This window comes from Erinaceus europaeus, chromosome 2 (genome assembly GCF_950295315.1).
Source record: "Erinaceus europaeus chromosome 2, mEriEur2.1, whole genome shotgun sequence".
Taxonomy (NCBI): domain Eukaryota; kingdom Metazoa; phylum Chordata; class Mammalia; order Eulipotyphla; family Erinaceidae; genus Erinaceus; species Erinaceus europaeus.
In genome coordinates, this window is record NC_080163.1 from 61,569,531 (window position 1) to 61,595,436 (window position 25,906).

General features: G+C 44.3%; 1 protein-coding gene across 1 annotated transcript in view; it reads left to right on the top strand.

Annotated features, from left to right (window-relative positions):
- PLAT (plasminogen activator, tissue type) overlaps positions 1-25,599 on the top strand; it is a 39,242-nt gene extending 13,643 nt beyond the window's left edge. The window contains exons 2-14 of the mRNA XM_016187991.2: positions 5,915-6,012; positions 7,021-7,063; positions 10,537-10,674; positions 12,381-12,491; positions 12,829-13,003; positions 14,303-14,394; positions 17,518-17,689; positions 18,452-18,537; positions 20,757-20,952; positions 21,101-21,237; positions 21,409-21,549; positions 22,065-22,234; positions 24,669-25,599. Of these exons, the coding sequence (XP_016043477.2) occupies positions 5,950-6,012; positions 7,021-7,063; positions 10,537-10,674; positions 12,381-12,491; positions 12,829-13,003; positions 14,303-14,394; positions 17,518-17,689; positions 18,452-18,537; positions 20,757-20,952; positions 21,101-21,237; positions 21,409-21,549; positions 22,065-22,234; positions 24,669-24,827 (1,683 nt within the window). The 5' untranslated portion in view covers positions 5,915-5,949 and the 3' untranslated portion in view covers positions 24,828-25,599. The remainder of the gene's footprint in view (positions 1-5,914; positions 6,013-7,020; positions 7,064-10,536; positions 10,675-12,380; positions 12,492-12,828; positions 13,004-14,302; positions 14,395-17,517; positions 17,690-18,451; positions 18,538-20,756; positions 20,953-21,100; positions 21,238-21,408; positions 21,550-22,064; positions 22,235-24,668) is intronic.
- The last annotated feature ends 307 nt before the right edge of the window (positions 25,600-25,906 follow it).

Consider the following 25,906-nt stretch of genomic DNA (forward strand, 5'->3'; position numbering starts at 1 on the left):
AGAGACAGCTGTGCTCTCTCCCTATCTGAGAGAACAGATTTTTTGTGATGGAAAACGGGGAAAATGCGGACAGCCAGAGAAATGGGTAATGATGTGAAGGTGCTGCAAAGGCATTGAGAACACTTCCCCTACTTGCCCCCAGGCCCTCCTCCTAGCTGCCCTATAGCTACTCCATGACTTCATTCAGTCTAGACTCAGTGGTTACCTGGTGTCACTCAGCATTGCCCCATGTTACCGCTGCAGAAGTCAACTATTTCCAACAATCCTCACCGTTGCTTTCTCAGCCAAAAGGATAGATACTTTTGGTCCAAGGAAGTCCCCACACCTACACACACACACACTTCCTGTTATCACAGTTTCCTCTTAAAGTAGTCATTGGTCACTTCAGAGGGATTGGTGATGGCTTACTCTGTCACTGTAGCCCACAGGACCCATCTGGTAGGAAGGGCAGAGGTGTTGCTGGGCTCTGAATATAGACATGCAGGTTGGGTCCCTGCATGAGGCTCTCAGTTCACACTCTTGAAATCCAGGCCAGATGTGTTTGCCATATCACACATCCTCTTTGCTTTTTCTTTCTAACATCCATGAAGTGTTTGCTTAAATTACAGCCCTGAATCTACTGAATTTCCATAAAAAAAGAATGACTTTTGCAAACCAGCAACAGTCAGTTCAATTTATGTGCTAGTGAGGTAGGCCTGGGATTTGGGGGCCTTTGGGGTGGGAGTCGAGAGGGTTGGGACTAAGTCCTCACTGGTATTCTGTACTGTTCTCTCACAGTGGGTGGATGTCAATCCTGCCCCAAAGACATTCTGCTCTTTCCCCATCCCTCCCTCCTTTTCCTTCCTTCTATGTATTCTTGACTCTTTCCTTCTGTTTTCTCCTCCTCCCCCGCCACCCCCCCTCTTTTATTTGATTCTGATGGCAAGTTCTTCTACTTAGAAAATGAGCTGCTGGGGGGCTGGGCAGTGGTGCACCAGGTTAAGTGCACATATTATGAAGCGCAAGGCTCTTTGTTTGAGCCCTGGCTCCTCACCTGAGGGGAGGTGGGGATCACTTCACAAGCAGTGAAGCAGGTGCAGGTGTCTGTCTATCTTCCTCTCTCCCTATCTTCCTCTCCTCTTTCAATTTCTCTCTGTCCTATCCAAAAAAAAAAAGTGGGTGAAGGCAACCAGGAGCAGTGGATTCATAGTGCAGGCACTGAGCCCCAGTGATAACACTAGAGGCAAAAAATAAAATAAAATAAGATAAAATAAAATAAAATAAAATGAGCTGCTGCAGTAGCTGAACACAGGACTTGTTCTGGTCTCTCATAAACATAAGTATTTTTTAAAAATTTAAAAGGGGGGAGTGATGACTCACCCAATAAAATGCACACATAACCATGCCTAAGGACCCAGGTTCAAGCCCCCAGCCTCCATCTGCAGAGGGGAAGCTTCATGAGTGGTGGAGCAGTACTGCATATGTCTCTTATCTCTGTCTTTCTCCCCTTCTTGCTCCTTCTCTATCTCTCTGTCTCTCACGTTCTATCAACCAATAAATAAATCTTGAAAAATTTTTAAAAGGCTGGGGAGATAGCATAATGCTTGTGTAAAAAAAGTTTTTGTGCCTAAAGCATCAGAGGACTCAGGTTCAAACCTCAGAACCACCATAAACCAAAGCTGAGCAACTCTCTGGTAAAATAGTATTAACAATAGAAAACTATAATCACATGAGCCTATCTCATACCTCCTATCTGGGATAGACAGATTTTATCTATTCTGGCCTCCCAGTCAGCACTCAACGCTCAGCAGCTCTCCTCTTGATGGGACTCTGAGGTTGCAGTTTAAATTTGAGCCCCAAGGGCTCTGAATCTGAATCTCTGGTATGTGCTTTGTCCTTTGTCCAGGCATTGCCTCCTGGACCTCTACACCCATCTCTTTCAACAAAGGCAAAACAAGGACGCATTTTTCCTCTCTCTTCTTTCTCTCAAGTCTTGGGACTTTGCTACAAGCCTGCTGGCAAGATGACTAATTTCTTTGTCATTCACTTACCCTCTTCAACCCCTCAGCTGAGCTCCCTGCACTCTTTGCACCAAGGACTAAGCAACACCCTTATTGTTTATGAGGCTCACTTGCACTGGGTCAGGGCAACACCCTTATCCTCACAAGGCCAAAGCAAGCCACGGGAGCAAGGGACAGCCAGAAGAGAGAGCATCTCTCTCATCAGAGAAACAGAAGATTAAACCATGTGCCTTTCCTCTTTGTGCTGAGTCTTTAGTTGCAAAGAGATTTAATTCAATGCAGCTGTAGGAACCTTCCCACCCAGCCTCAAGTCACACTCCTCCTCCCCATGGGGTGGTCTCCCTTCCTCCCATCTGTAAAGGGTGAGTAAATGTGTTAATAATTCTCTCATTTTACCATTTTCCAACCTCTAGAATTTCCAGCCTTACATTTGGAAAAACCTTGAGTTCTGAGATAAAAATGAATTCAGCAGGCATCCAGAGAACATGCTCAACCAACCCCTTGGTTTTGGGCGAGTGAGTAGATAGCAAGGGCTGGTAGCTTTGGCATGTCAGATGAAGAATAATATGGTTTCTTATCCCATTGGCAGCTCACTTATTATTTTGTTCAGAATTTCTTTATGACACCCTGAGTGTTTAGAGCCCCCCTCCCCCTTATCCTCTAGGGTTGGGTAAGATAACAGAGTGTAAAGTAATCTATAAGAATGTGAAAAATTATTGGAGACAGGGAAAGCGAGGGAGAGTATATCTAAGAAGTTCTATTTTTGAGGGGCAGGGTGGTGGCACACCTGACCGAGTGCATTACATTATAGTGCATAAGGACCCAGGTTCAAGTCCCCAGTCCCACCTGCAGGAGGGAAGCTTTGAAAGTGATGAAGCAGGGCTACAGGTGTCTCTCTGGCCCTCTCCCTTTCTATCTCCCCCTCCCTGCTTGATTTCTGACTATCTATCAAATAAATAAAGATAAAAAAATTTTGTAATTAAAAAAAGTTCTATTTCTGAAGGTTATATGTAAATAATATAAAATTAAAATGGGAGGGCCATTTGTTAAAGTCATGAACTTCATGTTTGAGGACTCAAAAGCTGCATGTTCAATCCCAGCATCACTTTATGCCAGAGCTGAGCAGGACTCTGGTCTTTCTCTCTCCACAGTCCTTCTCTCATAACATATATTTTTAAGTAATAAAACTGGGTCAGCAAGATAACTCACCTGGATAGTGCTTTGTCATGTGTATGACTCAGGATTGAGCTAGGCCCCACTGCACAGAAATGTTTCAATACAGTGTCTCCTTCACTCTCTCTGTCTTTCTGTCTCTGTCCCTATCTGTCTGAAAAAGGGATGAAGCCCTAGTGACGACAAATAATAATAAGAATACAAATGAAAAGGAGGAGGAGGAGGAAGAGTAGTAGGGGGAAGAGAAGAAGTTAAGGAAAGTTTTCTTTTTTTTAGATAGGACAGAGAGAAATGGAGAGAGGAGGGGAAGACAGAGAGGGGGAGAGAAAGACAGACACCAGCAGACCTGCTTCACCGCCTGTGAAGTGACTCCCCTGCAGGTGGGGAGCTGGGGGCTTGAACCGGGATCCTTATGCCAGTCTTTGTGCTTTGCGCCATGTGTGCTTAACCCACTGAGCTACTGCCCAACTCCCCAGTTAAGGAAAGTTTTTTTTTAATTATTATTTATTTATTTATTTTTTCAATTTTCTTTTTCCCCTTTTGTTGTGTTGTTTATTGTTATTGTAGTTATTATTATTGTTGTTGTTATTGATGTTGTCATTGTTGGACAGTACAGAGAAATGGAGAGAGCAGAGGAAGACAGAGAGGGGGAGAGAAAGATAGACACCTGCAGACCTGCTTTGCCCCTTGTGAGGAGACTCCCCTGCAGGTGGGGAGCCAGGGTTCGAACCGGGATACTTATGCCAGTCCTTGTGCTTTGCGCCACATACTCTTAAGCCCCCTCCCTTTTTTCCTTTAAATATTGTTTACCAAAGCACTGCTCAGCTCTAGTTTATGGTGGTGTCGGGGATTGAACCTGGGACTTTGAAGCCTCAGGCATGAGAGTCTCTTTCCATAACCATAATGCTATTTACCCCCACCCAGTTAAGGAAATTTAAGAGTAATTTGAGGGAGTTTGAAGAGGAAGAATTTGAGGAGAACTGAGGGGGGGGGATATCTGGAGCAATTCCTTATAATCAGAAGATTTCTCCAAGTGCTCCTGCTTTGGATGACCTTAACATCCTACTAATTTCATCTGAAACTGGGTCTCAAGCTGCCACCACCTGGCAAAACAATCCAAAAAGGATTCCGGTATTCCCAGTGAGAACAAAGGCTTTGTCCTCTCTTTCCCTGGTTTCCTTGACAAGGGGGCGGGGGAGGTGTAGGAGGGGTGTGTAGGTTGGAGGACACCCTCTTTAAGCCTCTCTAAATCTGTGTTTTCTCATTGCAATCAATTGACCAAGCTTTCCTGCCCTCTCCCCTCTGCCCCAGCTGGCTTCTCTCTCTCCCTGCCTGTCACCAGTAGCCCCAGAAGAGCCAGTCAGGCATAAAGAGTCTTCCGCCTTCTGTTTCTAGTATTCATCATTCTGGCTCTGAAGGGAATCTATGGCCCTGTTCCAAAGGGTAGATCTTTATGGAGAAATAAAAAAGCCAGGGCCTGGCAGGGATGAAAGTTGTCGAAGCCCCTTAAGATTCCTCAGACCAGGGGGAGTGGGGAGACCAAAGGTTGTTGTGACTGAAGGGAAGTGAGTCATGGGAAGAGAGGCCCAGATTTAATTCTGGTGGACGCAGGATTTCCAGACCACAAAATAATACTCCGACCAACTAACCTACTTTATGCAGCTGAGAGTAAGATCCCCTGGGGAAAGGCACTTGGGAACTGGGGATTTAGGGTCTTGGAAGATCTGAGTCTAATGACCAAACACCAGATGCTTCTATTCCCTTCTGCAAATCTGCACTTTGATGGGCCTGGATGAGAGAGAGAGAGAGAGAGAGAGAGAATGAGAGAGAGGAATGCCTAAGCTGAGGCATCTGAGGTTGGTTGGCTCTGTGATGCGCTGGCAAGAAAACCTCTATGATATTTTCTGGAAGTCCTAGAAGAAACATCATAATGCTCCCTCCTTCTGCAGGGCAGGAATAAACTTCCATGGAAGCCAAGCCAGGGCTCTGCGGTCTACCAGACTACCAAGAATATTAGCCATGGTCTTGTACTTCAGCCTAAAGACATCTCTGGACAAAATCATCTTCTTGTAGCCCAAATGTCAGCTGAAGGGATAAACAAAACGAAGTCTCTACAAACAAAGGAATAGTATTCATGAAGGAAAAATATTCTGACAAGTCACACAACGTGGATGAGCCTGGAGGCCACTGCACAACAGAAATATAGCCAGTCAGAAAAGGAGAATTCTTGAGTGATTCCCTTTCACTTCCCTTCACCCAGGGAAGTGAAACTGAAAGACTGAAAGTAGGCTGGTGGTTGCCAGAAGAATAGGGTTTATTGTTTAATGGAGACCAGGTTCCTTGTTTTGTATGATGAAAGAGTCCTAGAGATGAATGATAGTGAGTGATGTTATGTGTATATATATATGTATATATATATATATTAATATGGAGAGAGAGAAAGAGAGAGACAGGACACTAGAGCATCATTCTGGGACATGTAATGCCAGGTATTGAACTCAGGACCTCATGCTTGAGAGTCCAAACTCTTATTACACTATCTCCCAGGTCAAATATATACAACTAAAATTTAAAAAAAAAGCAAAAATCTTATTCCTGAGATGTATGTCATTTCCAGGTGTTTGAACTGCTGCAAGAGAGCTCTCATGAAGTTATAGGTTCTCAAACTAGTCTGTATATACTCTCCAACCTCACACAGCACACAGTGACATTTCTTTCCCCCTCTTCTTATTTTCCCCCAGAATTAAAAGGACACGGTGAAGACAAGCTGAATAAAATGAAGAGGGAGTTGTTGTGTGTGCTGCTGTTCTGTGGAGTAACCTTCACTTTGCCCAGACAGGTGGGTGTTTCCTTCACCTCAGTGTTTCCTGCTCCTTGAAGCCGTGACACTTACAGATATTCTCAGTCTCCCAGGGGACCTGATTAGAGACGGAAAAGGACTAGGAGTCTGCAGGACAATGGAGCACACATGTGCACATGATCCTGGACATAAGATGCCCAGGAATCAGGCTGCCAAGAATAGACCCTTTGCACTTAATCTGAGCTGAGCTTCTAAAGAGTATGTTGAAATTAATCCATCAAGAATTTAGAAAAGACAATGCTATGAGCCTAGAAGCAGGTAAACTGCCCTGGTACTGCTACTGCCCATTTGAGACAGAAGATGTACAACACACACATAATCTCTGTACATACCCACAGCGAAGGGAATCACAGAAAGTTAAGTGAATGACAGCTGAGCAACAACATTTTAGAGAGGGGAATGCCATAGAAAGAAACAGCTTACTATTCTCATGGCTGTGCAGGACCCTGGGTTCATTTTCTGACACTGGATAAAGAAAGATACTGCAATGGGCCCAGGCAGTGGCACAGTCTGTTGAGTGCACACCTTACGGTACACAAGGACCCAGGTTCAAGCCCCCAGTTCCCACCTGCAGAGGGAAGCTTCATGAGTGGTGAAGCAGTGTTTCAGGTGTTTCTTCTCTCTGTCTCCCCCTTCCTCTCAATTTCTCTCTTTATCCTAAATAGATAAATAAATAAAATTAAAAAGGAAAATACTATGAAGTGAAAATTTCAGTTTAGCATATTAGCTACTTTTCAAATGCTTGGCTACAGATTGGGATGTACAGATATTAAGCATTTTCATCTAGTGGAAAGTTCTTTTGACAGCACTGGTCTAGAAATGGGGAATAATAACTGGACAAGAAGGAAAGAAATGAACTTTCCACCTGGGGCCAGTTACCTGAGGACTCTCTGGGTGGGTTTTTGGTTAGGCTTCTAGTTTGGGTCCCTTTATTCTTAGTCCATCCACTGTGTGCTGATCCTTCCTCTGCCTCTGGTTTCTTTGCAGGAAATTCATATACGATTAAGAAGAAGACCCAGATATTACAAAGGTAAGATGAGACTGAGGGTGGCCTGGGAGGTGGTGCAGTGGATGAAGTGTTGGGCTCTCAAGCATGAGGTCCTGAGTTCCATTCCTGGCCATGTGTGCCAAAGTGATGCTCTGGTTTCCTCATCCTCTCTCTCATAAATTAACTAATTTAAAAAAAAAACTGTGACTGAAGTGGGAGAGAACTAATGGAGGTAGAAGGTGGTGTCAGGGCTCAGTTCTTTAGACTTTGCTGAGAATCTTGCTATCACATCTGTATCTTCTCTGCAACACTCACTCACTGTTCCTCACTCTCTCTGTGTATCTTTCTTTCTGTATCTTTCTTTCATTAAATAAATGAGTAAATATTAGAAGAAATCCAACAAAGTCCAGAGCAATGGATCAGTTTATACAGGGCTATTCACTGCCAAGCCACTGCCGTTCTTTTCTCCCCATCCCCACACCAGCTCTTCCCAGGCTATAATTACCACTCCACCAGACCCCCTTAGGCTTTTGTTAACTACCATCTATGATAGTTAACAACAACAACAACAACAACAACAAAGAACAATGTTTTCATTTCTTTCTCTTAGTAACCTTACAATCTTATAACAAAGTATAGAAATAATAACCATAGTTACCTTACAGAAGTAGTCTGAGAAGATTTTCACTAAAGATCACTTCTAGAGGGCCAGGCAGTGGCACAAATAGTCAAATGTACACATTACAGTGCACAAGGAGGCAGGTTCAAGCCCCTGGTCCGCATCTGCAGGGGGAAAGCCTCACGAGTGTTGAAGCAGGTGTCTCTCTGTCTCCCTGTTTCTCTCTCCCCTTTATTTCTTTCTGTCTCTGTCCAATAATAAATAAATAAAAATCTGAGAAAAAAAAAACTTAAAAAAGACCACTTCTACAACTGGCCCTAGAAAACTAAGGAACATTCCTATTAAGATTCCAAGAACTGCAACCAGGGAAGTGGCTCAGTGATAGAGCAGAGGACCTGTCCGCCTAAAATTGAATATGCCAGAGCACTACTCTGATGTCTCCCCCCCCCTTCATTGTCTCAATAACTAAAACTGGTCTTTGAGAAAATAAGAATAGAAAGTGCTCTCTGGCTGGGATAATAGCATAATGCTTATACATAAGGGCTTTCATACTTGCAGCTCTCAGGTTTCAATTACCAATGGTTTCACTCATATGTGGAATCTAGAGATCTGATTTACATGAAGTTGCTAAAAATGAAAAAAAAAATCCAAATAAAACAGACTTGTAAGCAAACTGTAAGACTTTTGAGAACTATGCTGGTTATCTTTGGGAGGTGAGAAGGTGGGGATATAGAACTTAAGTGGTGGGTGTGGTGTGGTTTGTAATCTTACAATCTTGTAACAAACTATTAATAACAAATAAAAATTAAAAAAAAAAAAAAAAAGAAAGATCTCAGGTTCAACTCTTAGTACCACCATAAGCCAGAGCTAAGTAGTCTGTGGTAATGAAAAAAAAAAAAAAGGAAGGAAAGAAGGAAGGAAGGAAGGAAAGAAGGAGAAAACTATTCCCTTTGGACTAGTGAGAAAGCTCACTTGCATAGTGTATTGCTTAGCCATGTGCATGAATGACTCAGATTCCAACTTGACCCCCACTGCACTAAGGTAAGCTTTGTTACTGTTACTATGGTTGGTCTCTTTATGCCTCTCTGTTTCTATCTAAAAGAGAAAGAGAGAGAGAGAGAGAGAGAAAAGAAAATTCTTGTAGCCTGATTGTCTTGACTCTGATTTGAGGAATCCAGCCACGTCCAAAAATGAACCCAGTGCCCTGTTTTTCCTCCGTTGTGACCTTGTTCCTTTGGGTCTGGAAACCCCTTTTAAAGCTGGTTTCCCAGAATGAGTCATACCTTAAGCCTTAGCGCTTTTTGTTGTTGGCTAGCACTGCATTTCCCACAAGGGCAGCACCTCAACCCTAACTCCCCCACAGCTCAAAAGAGACTGCAGCATTAGTTACAGCCAGCAGCTATCATTTCCTTAAACTGAAAGTTGAAGATTTTTTTTTTTCCAAGCGGTTACTCTAGTTTTCAGTCATAAAAGAGGCAAAGCAGGGGTCTGGGTGGTGGCACACAAGTTAAGTGCACATATCACCATACCTAAGGACCTGGGTTTGAGCCTCCACTCCTCAACTGCGGGGGGGGGGGGGGGGGGGGTGCTTCACAGGTGGTGAGGTTGGTCTGCAAGTATCTACCTCTCTCCCTCTCTACCTCCTCTCCCCTCTCAATTTCTCTGTCTTATAATAGAAAGAGAGAGAGATAGAGAAAGAAAGAAAGGAAAAAATGGCCACTAGAAGGTGTGGATTGCAATAACCCTGGTGGGACCTAGTAGTGGTTGTATTGTTATGTGGAAAACTGAGAGATGTTATGCATGTACAAACTATTGTATTTATTGTTGACTATAAAACATTAATTCCCCAATAAAGAAATTTAAAAAAAAATCCACCACTCCCAGTGGCCGTTTCCTCCTTCCTTCCTTCCTTCCTTCCTTCCTTCCTTCCTTCCTTCCTTCCTCCCTCGCTTTCATGGAACAGAGAGGTTGAGAGGGGAAGGGAGGATAGAAATGGACAAAGGAGTGAGTCAGGCGGTAGCCCAGTGGGTTAAGCGGCACGTGATGCAAAGCGCAAGGACCGGTGTAAGGATCCCTGTTGGAGCCCCCAGCTCCCCACCTGCAGGGAAGTCCCTTCACAGGTGGTGAAGTAGGTCTGCAGGTGTCTATCTTTCTCTCCCCGTCTCTGTCTTCCCCTTCTCTCTCCATTTCTCTCTGTCCTATCCAACAACAACGACATCAATAACAACATCAATAATAACTACAACAACAATGAAAAACAACAAAAAGGAAAATAAATATTTAAAAAAACTTTTTTAAAAATGGACAAAGGGGGGAGTCGGGCTGTAGCGCAGTGGGTTAAGTGCACATGGCGCAAAGCACAAGGACTGGAGTAAGGATCCCGGTTCGAGCCCGTGGCTCCCCACCTGCAGGGGAGTTGCTTCACAGGCGGTGAAGCAGGTCTGCAGGTGTCTGTCTTTCTCTCTCCCTCTCTGTCTTCCCCTCCTCTCTCCATTTCTCTCTGTCCTGTCCAACAACGATGACATCAATAATAACTACAACAATAAAGCAACAAAGACAACAAAAGGGAATAAATAAATAAATAAAAATGGACAAAGGAAAAGAGACACCTGCAACACTGCTTCACCACTCATGAAGCTTCCCCCCTGCAGTTGGGAACCAGGAGCTCAATCTCAGATTGTTGTACATGGTAACATGTGTGCTAGACTGGGAGCACCCCCGCCCTCCCTCTTCTCTGTGTCTCTCTATAAAAATAAGTAAATAATAATATTTAAAAAAAAACAGGAAAGGATAGGTTAGGCTGTGGGTGAATAAAGGATTTTCTCAGTGGGCCTAGGCTGGGGAGTTAACATGTGATGAAGAGTGCCCTTCAGAGGCAGTGTGTCTTTCCTTATAGTCACCTGCACAGATGAGGAAACACACATGACCTACCAGCAGCATCAGTCCTGGCTGCGCCCCATGGTCAGAAACAATCGGGTGGAATACTGCTGGTGCAACAGCGGCCGACCGAAATGCCACTCAGTTCCTGTCAGAGGTACCTATGGGACTGCAAAGTAGGGGCTGTGAGCTTCATGGTCAACCCCCCCCCCCCCACCCCTGGCACATTCAGACCTTCAAAGAAAGATTCCAGGCATACACTGACTTGGAGAAAGGTGAAGGTGTTAGGTGAGAAAGGACTAAGACTATGTGATGCTTAGAATGCTGTGCTACAAGCCTTTGGGAAGGACCCTGTCACCTGCTGCCTTCTTCACAAGGCACACCCAGTGAGAAAGACCTTATATTGTGATCCTGAGTACACCAACTGCTGCAAAGGTTGCCGGAAAGTGCCACTAGATTCATCACACTCCTTTGAAGAGGACAGTTGATCCCACTGACCCAAAAGAAAAATAAGATGAAGATGAATCAAAGATTTGATTCTCGGCTAAGACAAGTGGGGAATGTAAAAGGCAGTAGCCTTGAAATTCCCTTTTTATGCAGTTGTTTGTTAAGTGCTTTTAGTATGTCTTGCTGAGTGAAGTAGAAAAATTCCTTGCCCCTTCCCCTGCTGAGCCTGAGTTTCCTTATCTGTATAAGGGGGAGAAAAGCAGTGCCTATTTCATGGTTTTATGTAAAACTTAATAGGGTTCACTTTGGAAGCCAACTTGGGAGTATCCTGTTGAGTTCACATATATATGTGCATTAAGGACCTAGGTCCAAGCCACTGGTGGGGTAAGCAGTGGAGGAAGCTTCACAAGTGGTGGAGCAGTGTTGCAGGTGTCTTTCTCCTTCTCTGTCTCCCTCCTCTCTCAGTTTTTCACTATTGTTATAAAAAAGAGAGAGAAAGAAAGGGAAAAGAGAGGAGAGAAGAGAGGAGAGGAGAGGAGGGAAGGGGAGAGGAGGGGACAGGAGGGAAGGGGAGGGGACAAGAAGGAAGGGGAGGGGAGGGGACAAGAAGGAAGGGGAGGGGACAGGAGGGAAGGGGAGGGGGGGGACAAGAGGGAAGGGGAGGGGAGTGGACAGGAGGGAAGGGGAGGGGACAAGAGGGAAAGGGAGGGGAGGGGACAGGAGGAAAGAGGAGGGGAGAGGCCAGGAGGGAAGGGGAGGGGAGGGGACAAGAGGGAAAGGGAGGGGAGGGCAGGGCAGGGGAGGGGAAGGGAGGAGAGGAGAGGGGAGGGGAGGAGAGGAGAGGGGAGGAGGGAAGGGGAGGGGAGGGGAGGGGAGAGGAGAGGAGAGGAGAGGCAAAGAAAGAAAGTCACTAGGAACTGTGGATTCAATGCCCAGGTACCAAATGCTAGTGATACTCCTGTTGGCAAAAAAAAAAACAAACACAATAATAATAAGTAAAAGAGTTAAATTTATTTTAATGGGTTGATAGGAAAAAACCTTGTGTCTCAAGTATGTGTGATATCCTTAGGCAACCTCCTGGCTCAGCTTTTATTCTATAAATCTTAGGGGTCGGGTGGGGAGAGATACCAAAGGGGGAAAGAAATAGAGAAAGGGAGCGAGAGAGGGAGAAACAACAAAGCACTGCTTCACCACTCACGGAGCTCTAGCTGTTTTAATCTTTGCCATTGTCCATGGGGCCTTGTGCAGGCAAGCCCTGTGCTCAGCCAGTTGAGCTACATTCCCCAGTTGCTGAAATCACGTGTTTGTTTTTTGTTTGTTTGTTTGTCTTTGTAAATGGAGCAGCGTTTCAAATGCTTAACGTTATGACTCTCAGAGCTACCTGGACAGGATTCAGGGGGTTGTTTGTTTCCACAGGGTGCAGAGAACCCAGGTGCTTCAATGGGGGAACATGCCAGCAAGCGCTGTATTTCCCAGACTTTGTCTGTCAGTGTCCTGAAGGGTTTACTGGGAAGCTCTGTGAAGTAGGTGAGTGCTAGGTGGCTGAGTAAGCAGGGGAATCCAACAAGAGTTCCCCAACAAGGGTAGAGGTGTGTAGGGACAGGGTGAGGGTAGGGCTGGGGAGAAGGAAGAACTATCCAAGCATTACTTAGGAAATGGGCGGCGAAGTCAAGGTGGCCAGAAGCCATAGTCACTCACAGATCCCCTGTACTCCTGCAGCCTCAGCAATTGGTTTGCTTTGCTTTGGTTTGGGGAGCAGGGGAGTGGTGGTTCCCAGAAGCAGGAGGGTGACCCCTTTGGTAAACTAAAAGAAACAGGCAGCTTCTCACTCTATGTGCCTGTCACATATCCTGCCCTCAACCAGATGCCACTGCCACTTGCTATGAGGATGAAGGCGTCACCTACAGGGGCACATGGAGCACAACAGAAAGTGGGACCGAGTGTGTCAACTGGAACAGCAGTGCGCTGTTCCGGAAGCCCTACAATGGACGGAAGCCAAATGCCCTCCACCTGGGTCTTGGGAATCACAACTACTGTAGGTGAGGGGCTCCCTTTCCCCACAAGGTTTAAGCTCTGGTGAGAAGCTTCTAGAGTGGGAGAAGCTTAGAGTTCTCTAGAGACACAGAAACAATGGAATGAATGGATAGCTGGATAGGGGACGGTGGGCGGGGAGATGAACACAGGATGGTGAGGTTGGTGAGTCTGAAATTCACACATAGGCCTACAAGCTGGGAACTCAGACAGTGATCAGTATTGCAAAGCCAGAATTTCTTCTTGGTTTTTGCTATTAAGATCTTCTACTGAGGGCTGACAAAATAACTCAATTGGAAAGTTCCCTGCTTTGCTACACATACAACTTACATTCAAATCCAGCCTCTGCTACATTAAAAAAAAAAAAACTTTAGAGCTGTGGTATCTTTACCTTTGTCTCTCTGTCTTTTTATTTTAGTTTAGTTGTTTATTTTAATGAGATACACAGAGAGAGAGAGACCAGAAAACTGCTCATTTCAGGCTAATGGTGGTGCAGGGTATTGAACCTGAGACCCCAGAGCCTCAAACATGAAAGTCGATTGTGTAACTATTATGCTGTCTCCCTAGCTCTTTGTCTCTGTCTATCTGGGGGGAAAAATCAGCCTGGAGCAGTGAAGTCTTAGGGATGACAGATAGATAGATAGATAGATAGATAGATAGATAGATAGATAGATAGATATTTCTACTGAGACGTGGTAAAATAGCTCTTTTGGATAGTGTGCTGCTTTGTCATGTGTGAGACCCAGGTTACAGCCCAGTTCCCACCACAATGAAGGAAGCTTCAGTGCTGGGTTTCATGTATGGCAAAGCAAGTACCCTCCTAGGTAAGCTATCTTGTCAAAAGCCTGCCTCCATATCCCTTTTAAAGTAGTTTCCTCAGAAGGAGTCATTCTTCAGCTCTTACCATTTTCGTTGTCAGGTGTTAGAGCATTTCCTACAAGAGCATTCACACTGTCAAGTAAAATTAACAAGTGTGCTGAGTATAGATGTTAACCACACCCACGGATTCCCTTTACAACACCGAGATTAGCCTGTGGCTCAATAGCCGAGACTGGGAGCCTACTGACAGTGACACATAAAGTTGACCACCACAACAGATCACTTTTTGTCAGCTTGTCACCCATACACATCTTTTTAAGCTACACTCAGTCTCTAGAAGAAAACATTAATCAAGTCAGACTAATAGTATACAACCATCATGTGCACAGTCAAACTAATTGTCCCTGGGGGTTGATGCAAAAGCATTGAGTCTGAGAAGTGAGGCCTTGCTTTTAATCTCCTCTGGCCTGACCTGGCTAATTTTTCAGAAACCCGGACCAAAGCACAAAGCCGTGGTGTTATGTCTTCAAGGCCGGGGCTTACAGTTTGGAGTTCTGCAACACGCCTGCCTGTCCCAAGGGTAAGTGAGTTCTGTAGTTCACCCACCAGCCCCTGAGTCATCACAGAGAGATGTCTCAGAAAACACAGTTCACAGTCATTCCAGACTGAGGGGACAAGAGACTAGGCTGGCAGGTGATGGTTTTGGTTGTGGATGGAAGAAACTTAAGGGATGTGGGTCTTCATTAAGGCTTGGCTGCTGGGTACTATCTGGCTTTGCTGAACCTCTTATCTGTTTAATACTTCCTTTTCCTCAACTACAGAGAAGATAGGGCTGGGTCAGAAGTTTCTAGACTTTTTTTAGAATGAATGAATATTTTCCCCTTTGTGATTGATGAGCCTGTTTCTCAGCCTTGGGTCCCAGTGGTGGCACACTTGGTAGGCTGCACAGATTACCAAGGGGAAGCTTCAGGAGCGGTGAGCGGTGAAACACTGCTGCAAGCATCTCTCTCTCCTCTACCCCCGCTTCCTTCTCAATTTCTCTCTGTCTCTATTGAAACCAAAAACAAAAAAGAAAGAAAAGGTTACCTACTTCTCAGTCTCTGTAAAAAAAATCTCCCAGAATAGGCAGGGGTAGCTAGCATAATGGTTATGCAATGAGGCTCTCAGGTTTGAGGCTCCAAAGTCCCAGGTTCAATCCCCCACACCACCATAAACCAGAGCTGAGCAGTGCTCTGGTAAAAAACAAACAAACAAACAAAAACTCACAGATTTACAAAATCCTAAATTGGGCCAGGAAGTTAGCTGACCTGTTGGGTTATCAGAAAAGTCATGACATATTTTTCTATACAAAAATGTGGCATGACTTGTATGACAACCCAGTAATTAAAAAGCTCAAAAGAAGGGGCCAAGTGGTAGCACACCTGGTTGAGTGGCACATGTTTCTTTCAATGCACAAGGATCTGGGTGTGAGCCCTTGGTTCCCACCTGTAGGGGGAAAGCTTTGCGAATGGTGAAACAGTGTTGCAGGTGTCTCTGTCTTTCTCCCTCTCTGTTACCCATTCCTTCTTGATTTCTGGATGTCTCTATCCAATAAATAAATAAAGATAATGACAACAACAACAAAAATCTCCAAAAGAACAACAATAACAAAAAGGTTAGCCTAGAAACAATGATACTGAGGAAGAGTAAGATCCTAATGCTGCAAATAAGGGGGGAGGGGAGTTACAGTAGTAGTTTCACAAATAGTATCACTATTTGCCACAATGGAAAGAAAAACATGTTTTAAAGTTCTAAATTATGTAAACAGTAATCATTGTATGCAGTCAACCTACAGGTAATGTTGACATACTTGTGACAACCAAGACTCCACATTAATTCCAAAGCATCCTCTACATCCCTAACAACTGGTTTCAAGTAGGACTTACTGGTGTGTCTTAAAAAAAAATCCTTCAAATTTGCTATGTATGTCTACTGGCACACTTTCAAGTGGGGAGAAAGGAGGAGAAGGTAGAATGGGACAGATGGATAAAAATAGGGGAGCACTTAAAAGTTCACACTCTTCTTTCCCATGTCCCATAAAAACTTCAGAGTGTTGGGAGAACAAATCTGGAAAAGCCTGGTGATATATTCCTTCACTGAAGGACCTTGGTTCACTGCCCAGGAAACCAAGGAAACCCCTAATTACTTTTAAAGCAGCTCCAAGGGGCTAGGTGTGGCGTACCTGATTAAGTGCTCATATCACAGTGCACAAGGACCCAGGTTCAAGCCCCTGGTCCCCACCTGCAAGGGGAAAGCTTCACGAGTGGTGAAGCAGGGCTGCAGGTGTCTCTCTGTCTCGCTCCCTCTGTATCTCCCCCTTCCCTCTCAATGTCTCTCTGTCTCTATGCAATAATAAATAAATAAATAAAAACAAAAAAAAATTTACCCCCCATCCTATGGTTTTGTTAATGTCGCCTTTCTTAAATAAATAAATTAATTTTAAAAAAAAGCAGCTCCAGGAGTAATCACCAATTAAACAGACCTTTTCTTGCTGAATTTGAATAGACTCTCAGAATCTCTCAACACAACTCTCTAGAAAGCCATATCCATTGATGAAAGTTGGCAAGGCACATAAAAGCCAGGCCTACCTTAAGTTAAAAGGCTTAAAGAACAGAGAAAAGGAGACAATGGGTGGTACCCTTGTCTACGCAGTGAGAGCCTGGCAGACTACTTTCAACTTCCCTGTTGGGAAGTTCCAGGAAGCTGCATGTCTACCCCTCACCACAGGGTTTTTACTTTGGTGCCCTACTTACAATTTGATCAGGTCCTGCTTTTAGTTTCCCTTTCAGATCTTCTTACTCAACTTCCGTTGATGAGTGGGATCATCCCATACTCATCTTTATCTTTCTGACTTAGCTCACTTAACATAATTCCTTCTAGCTCTGTCCAAGATGGGTCAGAGAAGGTGGGTTCATTGTTCTTGATAGCTGCATAGTATTCCATTGTGTATATATACCACAGCTTCCTCAGCCACTCATCTGTTGTTGGGCACCTGGGTGGCTTCCAGGTTTTAGCTATTATGAATTGTGCTGCTATGAACATAGGAGTACACACCTCTTTTTGCTTGGGTGTTATGGAGTCCTTGGGGTATAACCCCAGGAGAGGAATTACTGGATCATATGAAGGTCCATATCTAGCCTTCTGAGAGTTTTCCAGACTGCTCTCCACAGAGGCTGTACCAATTTACATTCCCACCAGCAATGTAAAAGGGTTCCTCTGTCCCCACATCCTCTCCAGCATTTATTGCTGCTGTCCTTTTTGATGTATGCCATTCTTATAGGAGTGAGGTGGTATCTTAGTGTTGTCTTAATTTGCATTTCTCTGACAATCAGTGACCTAGAGCAGTTTTTCATATGTCTGTTAGCCTTTTGGATCTCCTCTGTAGTGAATGTTTTGTTCATATCCTCTGCCCATTTTTGGATGGGGTCCTTTGCTTTTTTGGTGCTAAGTTTGCTGAGCTCTTTATATATTTTGGTGATTAGTTTCTTGTCTGATGTATGGCATGTGAAGATCTTCTCCCATTCTGTGAGTGGTCTCTCTGTTTGTTTAATAGTTTCTTTGGATGTGCAGAAGCTTTTCCACTCCAGTCTCTGCTGCAAATCCCTGTTCCCTGGCTTTTGTGTGAAACTGGTTTTGTTTCAGTGGAAGATTTCTTTTGTTTCAGAAAAGAGTAAAGACTGCTACACCAAGGAGTTGACATACCGTGGCACCCACAGCCTCACCAAGTCTGGCATCTCCTGCCTCCCATGGAATTCTGTAGTCCTGTTAGACAAGGCATATACAGCCTGGAGGAAAAACGCCCAGGCACTGGGCCTGGGCAAACACAACTACTGCCGGTACGTGGCATAGGGTCCCAGGAATTTGTATCTAAGGAGTAGTGCCTGGAGTAGGAAGAGATTGTGATGCCAAACCTGATAGAAAAAAGCTCAGTGGGGGCAGGGGTAGACAGCATAATGGTTATGCAAAGAGGTTCTCATGTCTGAGGCTTCAAAATTCCAGGTTCAATCCCATGCACCACCATCAGCCAGAGCAGAGCAGTGCTCTGCTAAACAAAATTTGAAAAAAAGAAAAAAAATGAGAGAAAGAAAGAAAGGAAGGAAGGAAGAAATAAAGGAAGGAAGGAAGGAAGGAAGGAAGGAAGAAAGGAAAAGAAAAAAACCCAAAGGGCAGGAAGGAAGCATGTGGATCATCTAACCCAACCTAGTCATTTGCTAGAATAATCCTTATTAAGAAAAATAAACTGCATAGGTTTTTCAAGCTGACGCCCAGGTCCAAGTGGTTGTCCTGAAGTCACTTAGTTCTCATGGGTTCCTTCTTCCTCACAAGCATCTTTGTTCTAAAAATGTAAGAACTTCCTCCCAGCACAGTCCACAGTTCCTCCTGACACCCTAGAGGCATGAGAATGTTATATGTTGCTGGTAGACAAGCAAAGTTTCCACTATTTTCTTATGCTGGGGTGTGTGATAGCACCAAATCTAGAACTTGGGGTCCCCGAAACAGCACTCAGCTCAATGGTTTTGCCATTAGTTACGCAGGCTTCCTCTTGCGCCTATGGGGTTTGGGATGTCATTGGCAGCTGGAATTCTCTTCTTATCTAGGAACCCTGATGGGGACATCATGCCTTGGTGCCATGTGCTGAAGGGCTTCGAGCTGACGTGGGAGTACTGTGATGTGCCTCTTTGCTGTAAGGACTGACCCCTGGCTAACTCCCTTTGCCTATCTTTCTTTCTTTCCTTTTTTTTCTTTTAATATTTAATTAATTTTATTTATAATCGAAGAGCGAGGAAACAGCATAGGAGCACTGCTCAGCTCTGACATAAAGTGATGCTGGGGATTGGACCTGCGGCCTGCCTCTAGGGCCTCAGGGTATGCATGTTCTGTGCTTTTACAGGCTGAGCTATTTGCCCAATCCCATGTTTATTTCTTGTCCACTTGCTCTGCTGTGTCCTGTGTCTTCACTTCTGCCTGTTCAGACTGTGTAGCTGTCTCACGGTCAAGAGGACCAAACCCTTGAAGGAGAAGGAATTTCTGTGAAGGTGACAATGGGGGTGTAAGAACACTGTAGCAGGAACCCACTTCCTACATACAGGGGTGAAAATTAGGCACGAAGAGAGAGAAAAGAACATACCAATTTCTCTATGAATTCAGTAGAGTCAAAAGCTTCCTTTTCTACATGCCTTTATTAATGATTATGAAAACGGTAGTAGTGAATTTGAGGAAGTAGATACTAGCTTGGATTTATGGTTCCCTAGATCATAAAGTTATTATATTCTCCAGACAATGCAGTGTGATACTCTTCCTATTACTAGTTACCCAGTTAGGATAGTCTTTTTTTTTTTTTTTTGCCTCCAGGGTTATTGCTGGAGCTCAGTGCCTGCACCATAAATCCACTGCTCCTGGAGGCCATTTTCCCCCCTTTTGTTGCCCTTGTTGTTGTACCTTGTCGTGGTTATTATTGTTATAGTTGATGTCGTTCGTCTTTGGATAGGACAGAGAGAAATGGAGAGAGGAGGGGAAGACAGAGAGGGGGAGAGAAAGACAGAACACCTGCAGACCTGCTTCACTGCCTGTGAAGTGATCCCCCCTGCAGGTGGGGAGCCGGGGGCTCGAACTGGGATCCTTAAACTGGTCCTTGCGCTTTGCACCACATGCACTTAACTCACTGCGCTACCAACTGACCCCCAGGATGCAGTCTTTTAGAAATCACATGGCCTGTCCAAGCTCACTAGCTCCAGTGTGTTGGAGCTGAGATCTGATTCCACTTCCTCCAACCGTTCAGATTCCTAGAGCAGGTCCTCAAATAACTGTTTTTGTTCAGTGTAGCTTCATGATAGAATTGACGAGAAAGGAAAAAAAGAAAAGGAAATCCTGGTCAATGCTGAATAAAACAATAGTATTCGAGGACCTGTTCTGTTTCACCTATATGGTGAAGTTTCCAAAAACCTACCAAAGACAGTTAGTGAGAACTTACTTCAGCTGTGACTTCTTCCACCTTTATCCCAAAGCTCCTGGAACACAGGAGAACTCAGTTATCAATAGGGGGGTGAGAGACAGAATATTCAACTTGGCATTAGGAAATTTGCCTGAGAATAGATTCGTATTACTCAGTTCCTGTGATTACACAGGTCAGCTAGAATATTCCTCAAGGGACAGAGTCTGAGTGGGGAGGTGAAATATAAACTGTCACAATTCACGATCAGGACTGTAGATGGTGAGTCTGTGAACAAGCAGTACAGGTAAGGTGGCTCAGAGGATTGTTGAGAAAGCTTTGTGAGGAAGGAGTTCATCTGGGTCTTGAAAGATGGCAAAGTTGAGTAAGTGGAAAAGGAATGGGGTAGACCCTTCCTAGGAGCAAGTCACAGTGCTTCATTATCTCTTCAGCCAGGAAAATAGTTGCAGGAAAAAGAGGCATTGAACCTAGCAAAAAGATCACCTAGCTTTGGAGTTAGACCGATCTGGGTTCTAATACAGAGACCTTTATGACTTTGAGCAAAAATTTCTCAGCCTCTCTGAACTTCAGTTTTGTAGGTTTTGTATTGGCAGTGTTCAACATGTGCTAAGTATTCAACACATGAACACATGATTTTTTTTTTAAATGTTTGTTTGATACAGGAAGAGAGAGAACCAGAACACCATTCTGGCATATGCAGTGCTGGGAATTGAACCAAGGACTTCATGCTTTAGAGTCCAACACTTTGTCCCGTGTCACCCAATACAATGATTCTCGTTACCATGAGAATAATTATATCACTCTGTGTAGACCTGTGAAATGTGGCAGGCTTGTGAAAACTTGGGGATCTTGAGAGAAGAGACCAAAATGGGTGTCCCAGGTCCTCGGTTCAGGATCCTGTGGTCAAGATCAGAACAAAGGTTGATCTCCCTCTCTGGTTTTTCCTCTCCCAGCCACCTGTGGTCAGCGACAATACAAGCAGCCTCAGTTCCGCATCAAAAACGGGTTCTTAACAGACATCACCTCTCACCCATGGCAGGCTGCCATCTTTGTCAAGAATCAGAACTCAGAAGGAGAGAGGTTTTTGTGTGGGGGTGTCCTGATCAATTCCTGTTGGGTCCTGTCTGCAGCTCACTGCTTCCCGGATAGGTAAGACCTCAGAAAATGGAGCAAGTTTTTTTTTTTTTGTCTTATTTGTTTTTGGTTTTTCCTGTTCTCTAAAGCCTTGAAAGGAGACACACTAGGGGCTCTCTCACAGCAAGAAGAGTGTCCTGAAGCCACTTTCTGTCTCCATCAGGCCTTCTAACAAGGACCTTAAAGTGGTCCTGGGTAGAACATACCGTTTGATCCCTGGAGAGGAGGAGCAGAGATTTTCAGTGAAAGAATATATCATCCATAAGGAATTTGATGTGGAGACATTCGACAATGACATTAGTAAGCAAGCCATTAATATTCTCCCTGCTCCAGTGGCTCTTTATTCCAGCTCCACTCAGCACCCATAGGTGCACCCTCCTCCTTCTACCTCCATCCCCTCCGCTTCATCTTCCTTCCTCAAGGCAGCTCTTCATGAAGAGTTCATGTGTTTTCCCTCACTCTCCCTCCCAGCACTGTTGCAGCTGAGTTCTGAGTCAGGCCATTGTGCACAGAACAGCAACACTGTAGGCACCATCTGCCTCCCTGAAGCCAACCTACAGCTGCCTGATTGGACGGAGTGTGAGCTGTCTGGCTACGGCAAGCAGGATCAGTGTAAGTGGAAGGAAGTCTAGGCCCCATCCTGTCTGCCTGTGGGACACCAGGGAGGCAATTGTTGATCAGAGAGAGTGGTCCTGGGTGTGGTGCTGGCCTGGGCAGGCTCTAAGGCTGTGTGGATGTCGGCAGGTCCTGTGGAGAAGGTCTCCTGCCTTCCTTGCCTAAAAGCCTTAAGGTTCAGGAAGGTTCTGATGAAAAGTGGAATGCAGGGCTGGAGAGACAACATAGTGCATCCCTCCTGAAGCTGCACGCTCGGTCAAAGAGGACGGCCTTCCCCGAAAAGAGACAGACTGGTCTTCAGTCAAAGGGTAGTTGTGCTCCCCTGCTAGAACCTCCAAACAAGCTTTCAAGAAATCCTGGGTTAAACTCCATAAATTAAATATCAGTGTTTTTTAGGCTTCGACCTAATATGTGTAAAGGCTTGTGAGCTATTGGGACTTATTCCTCCCTTCCAAAAGGCTTTCAGATAAGTTTCCCTGAGTCCCTGTGGTCTTCCTCCTCTTCTCTTTCAGATTCTCCTTACTTTTCTGATCGGCTGAAGGAAGGGCATGTCAGACTGTATCCTGCCAGCCGCTGCACATCACAGCATTTGTCCAACAAAACTGTCACAAACAACATGCTTTGTGCTGGGGACACACGGACTGGAGGGAACAACGAAGTCTATGTGCATGATGCCTGCCAGGTAAACTTGAGCAGCTCTCCAAGTCCTGAGGCCATCCAAGGCTTAAAAACATGCTAACAGGTTCTAAAAAAAAAAAAAAAAAAAAGAAGGAAAGAAGGAAGGAAAGAAAAAAGGAAGAAAAGAAAGAAGGAAAGAAGGAAGGAAGGAGGTCAGGAGGTGGCACAGTGGATAAAGCATTGGATTCAAGCATGAGTTCAATCCCCAGTAGCACATGTACCAAAGTGATGTCTGGTTCTTCCTCTCTCCCTCCTTTTATCTTTCTCATTAATTAATAAAATTTTAAAGAAAAGAAAGGAAGAAAGGGCGATCAAGCCAATGGAATCCTAGTTATAAACCTTGGAGAGTAAAACAATTAGAAAAATATCCAAGTTATTCAAATTTAAGATGTAAACTGTAGGAAATTTCTCCAGTGTCTATGCAAGAATGTCACCTAGTATAGGATTTCCTATAAGCCCCAGCAAGTCATTGGCTTGAAGTGATGGGTAAACCAACACTAATGGAGACATGCTGGACTTCTATAGGTGCTGGAGAATTGGAGTATGCTTTGTGGGAGGGAATAACGGGTTGGAGGGAGAAACCATTTTCAGGGGGGCTAGGGACACAGTATAATGATTTTGCTTTTAAAGATTTTCATGCCTATGGCTTCAAGGTACCAGGTTCAATCCTTAGCACCAGCAGAGCAGTGCTGTGCTCTGGTCTCTCTCTCTCTCTCTCTCTCTCTTCCTTTCTCTCAGGAAAAAAAAAGTTGGACTGGGGAGATGACACAGCAGTAATGAGCATGTGTTTGATTCTGGGTTCTGTTTCCACTGCATTAAAGTAATCATATCAACTACTTGGGTGGTGATACAACAGTTAAACACACACTTTACCATGCACAAGGATCCGGGTTTGATTCCCCCAACTTTCCATGTACAGGGTGGGACACTTCACAGCTGGTGAAGCAGGTCTGCAGGTTTCTATTGTTCTCTCTCACCTTCAACTTCTCTCTGTTCTATCTAATAAAATAGAAGTGAGGAAGAAAAGTAATCATATCAGTGTTCCTTCTCCTCTTAGTTCCTTCACAGCCTTTGGTCTTTTTTTGAGTTATTTCTTTTTGAGTTATTTCCAAAATAACTAGTTAAAATTAGAGTTGAGTGCCCCAGGAGGTGGCACAGTGGATAAAGCCTTCGACTGACACACTCAGGAATAGTACCGCTTCCAGCTGTACCGCTTCACCAGTCATAATCAATCTTCCCCCTCTGCAAATGGGGACCAGGGTCTTGAACCTGGGTTTTTGAGCATTATAACATGTGCTTTTTTTTTTTCTTTTTGCCTCCTGGGTTATTGCTGGGCTCAGTGCCTCACTAAAAATCCACTGCTCCTGGAGGCCATTTTTTCCCTTTTGTTGCCCTTGTTGTTTTAGTGTTGTTGTGGTTATTATTGTTCTCATTGCTGTTGTCGTTGCTGGATAGGACAGAGAGAAATGGAGAGAGGGAGAGGGAGACAGAGAGGGGGAAAGAAAGATAGACCTGCAGACCTACTTCACCTCTTGTGAAATGCCCCACCTGCAGGTGGGGACCCGGGGCTCGAACCAGGATCCTTATAATGGTCCTTTGTACCATGTGCGCTTAACCCACTGCGTCACCACCAGACCCCCTGTAGCATGTGCTTTATATCAGATGTGTCATTGCCTAGACCCCAGCCTTGAACTCTCAAACATGAGGTCCTGGGTTCAACCCTCAGCATTGCATGTGCCAGAGTGATACTCTGCTTTGTTCTTATAATTGAATCAATCTTTAAAAAAATGGGGGGAGGTAGATAGCATAATGGTTATGCAAAAAGACTCTCATGCATGAGGCTCCAAAGTCCCAGGTTCAATCCCCCACATCACCATAAGCCAGCAGTGCTCTGGTTTAAAAAAAAAAAATCTGGGTTGAAACCTGAAATGTTTGAATAAATGTCTCAGACATTCTCATTTAGAACACCAATACAAGCAACTTCTCTAGAGTACCAAGATCATTAAGTTACAGTTTTCTCTCTCTGAACTAAACACTTTGAAGAATACAGTAGTAACACTACAGATTCTTTTTAAAAATATTTATTTATTTATTTATTCCCTTTTGTTGCCTTTGTTGTTTTATTGTTGTAGTTATTATTGTTGTCGTTGTTGTTGGATAGGACAGAGAGAAATGGAGAGAGGAGGGGAAGACAGAGAGGGGGAGAGAAAGATAGACACCTGCAGACCTGCTGCACCGCTTGTGAAGCGACTCCCCTGCAGGTGGGGAGCCTGGGCTTGAACAGAGATCCTTATTCCAGTCCTTCTACTTCGTGACACCCGCACTTAACCCACTATGCTACCACCCGACTCCCAACACTACAAATTCTAACCTTAACTCCCCCACGCCCTAATCATCTGCATTTTTGACAACCAACCAACCTACTTTCTCTTCTGCAGGGTGACTCTGGAGGCCCCTTGGTGTGTATGAATGACAACCGCATGACGTTGATTGGCATCATCAGCTGGGGTGTTGGATGTGGGGAGAAAGATGTTCCTGGTGTTTATACCAAGGTTATTAATTACCTAAACTGGATTCAAGACAACATGCAGCCATAACCAAGCACACCCAGCTTCCTGAACCCCCAGGAGAATCTTCCTACCTGCCTCCTCTTCAGAAGACATGACAAGGCCAGGTACTTCTTTACAGGAGTTTCTCCATGAGTCATCGCAAAGCAGAAGAACCCACAGAAGGAAAAGTCTATCTTATTTTACAGCCACTTTCCATTTTGGAAGTTCCTTAGGGTTAAGGTCTGAATTCAGAATGTACTCTCAGACAAAACAAGTCAGCCCTTCCAGGAATACCATCACTTAAGACAGAAGAATGGTGAAACACAAGAAAAAAAGAAAGAAAAGAAAGAAAGAAAGAAAGGAAAAGGAAGGAAGAAAGAAAAGCCCACCTCCTCATCTGTCAATGTGAGAAGTTTTGGAAGATCCACAAAAATAAAAGTATATCTTAATAGTAAATATATATATATATATATTCTAACTAGTAGTAGCTAGATCTTTCAAGAAAGGATTGTACTAGAAATAGACTGTTTATTATTTCTAGTCATGTCAACACCTCCTGCCAGCTCAGGTTCCTCAAATTCATGCTATGAATCAAATATTTGACTTCCTCTTTCTCCACTCAATAGCTCTTAAGAGTTATTCCTATTGTGTACAGTGTAAATCTATTTTTTCTTGATAAACTGTATAACTGAACAGAATTTTATTATGTAATAACTGATCAACTAGGTCTTAGCATATTTATATCAATTTGTTACTTTCTGTTGCCATAACTCTGTATTATACTGAACTAAAAGAATAAATCAGACATATTTTTCACTTACTTGCCCAGAGTGGACTTGTTTTGTTAGCTCCACACAATCTCTCAGCTTACATGTGTTATTTACGTTTGTTGACATTTTGGAGGCCCGGTGGTGGCGCTCCTGACTAAGCACACACATTAGCATGTGTGAGGACTTTGGTTTGAGCCTCTGCTCCCCACATGCAGGGAGGATGCTTCATGAGCAGTGAAGCAGGTACTGTAGGTGTCTCTCTCCCTCTCTACCCCTCAGCTTTCAGTTTCTCTCTTTCCTATCAAATAAGGAAAAAAAAAAGGGGGGGTGGGGTAAGGCGGGGGATCATTGGTCAAA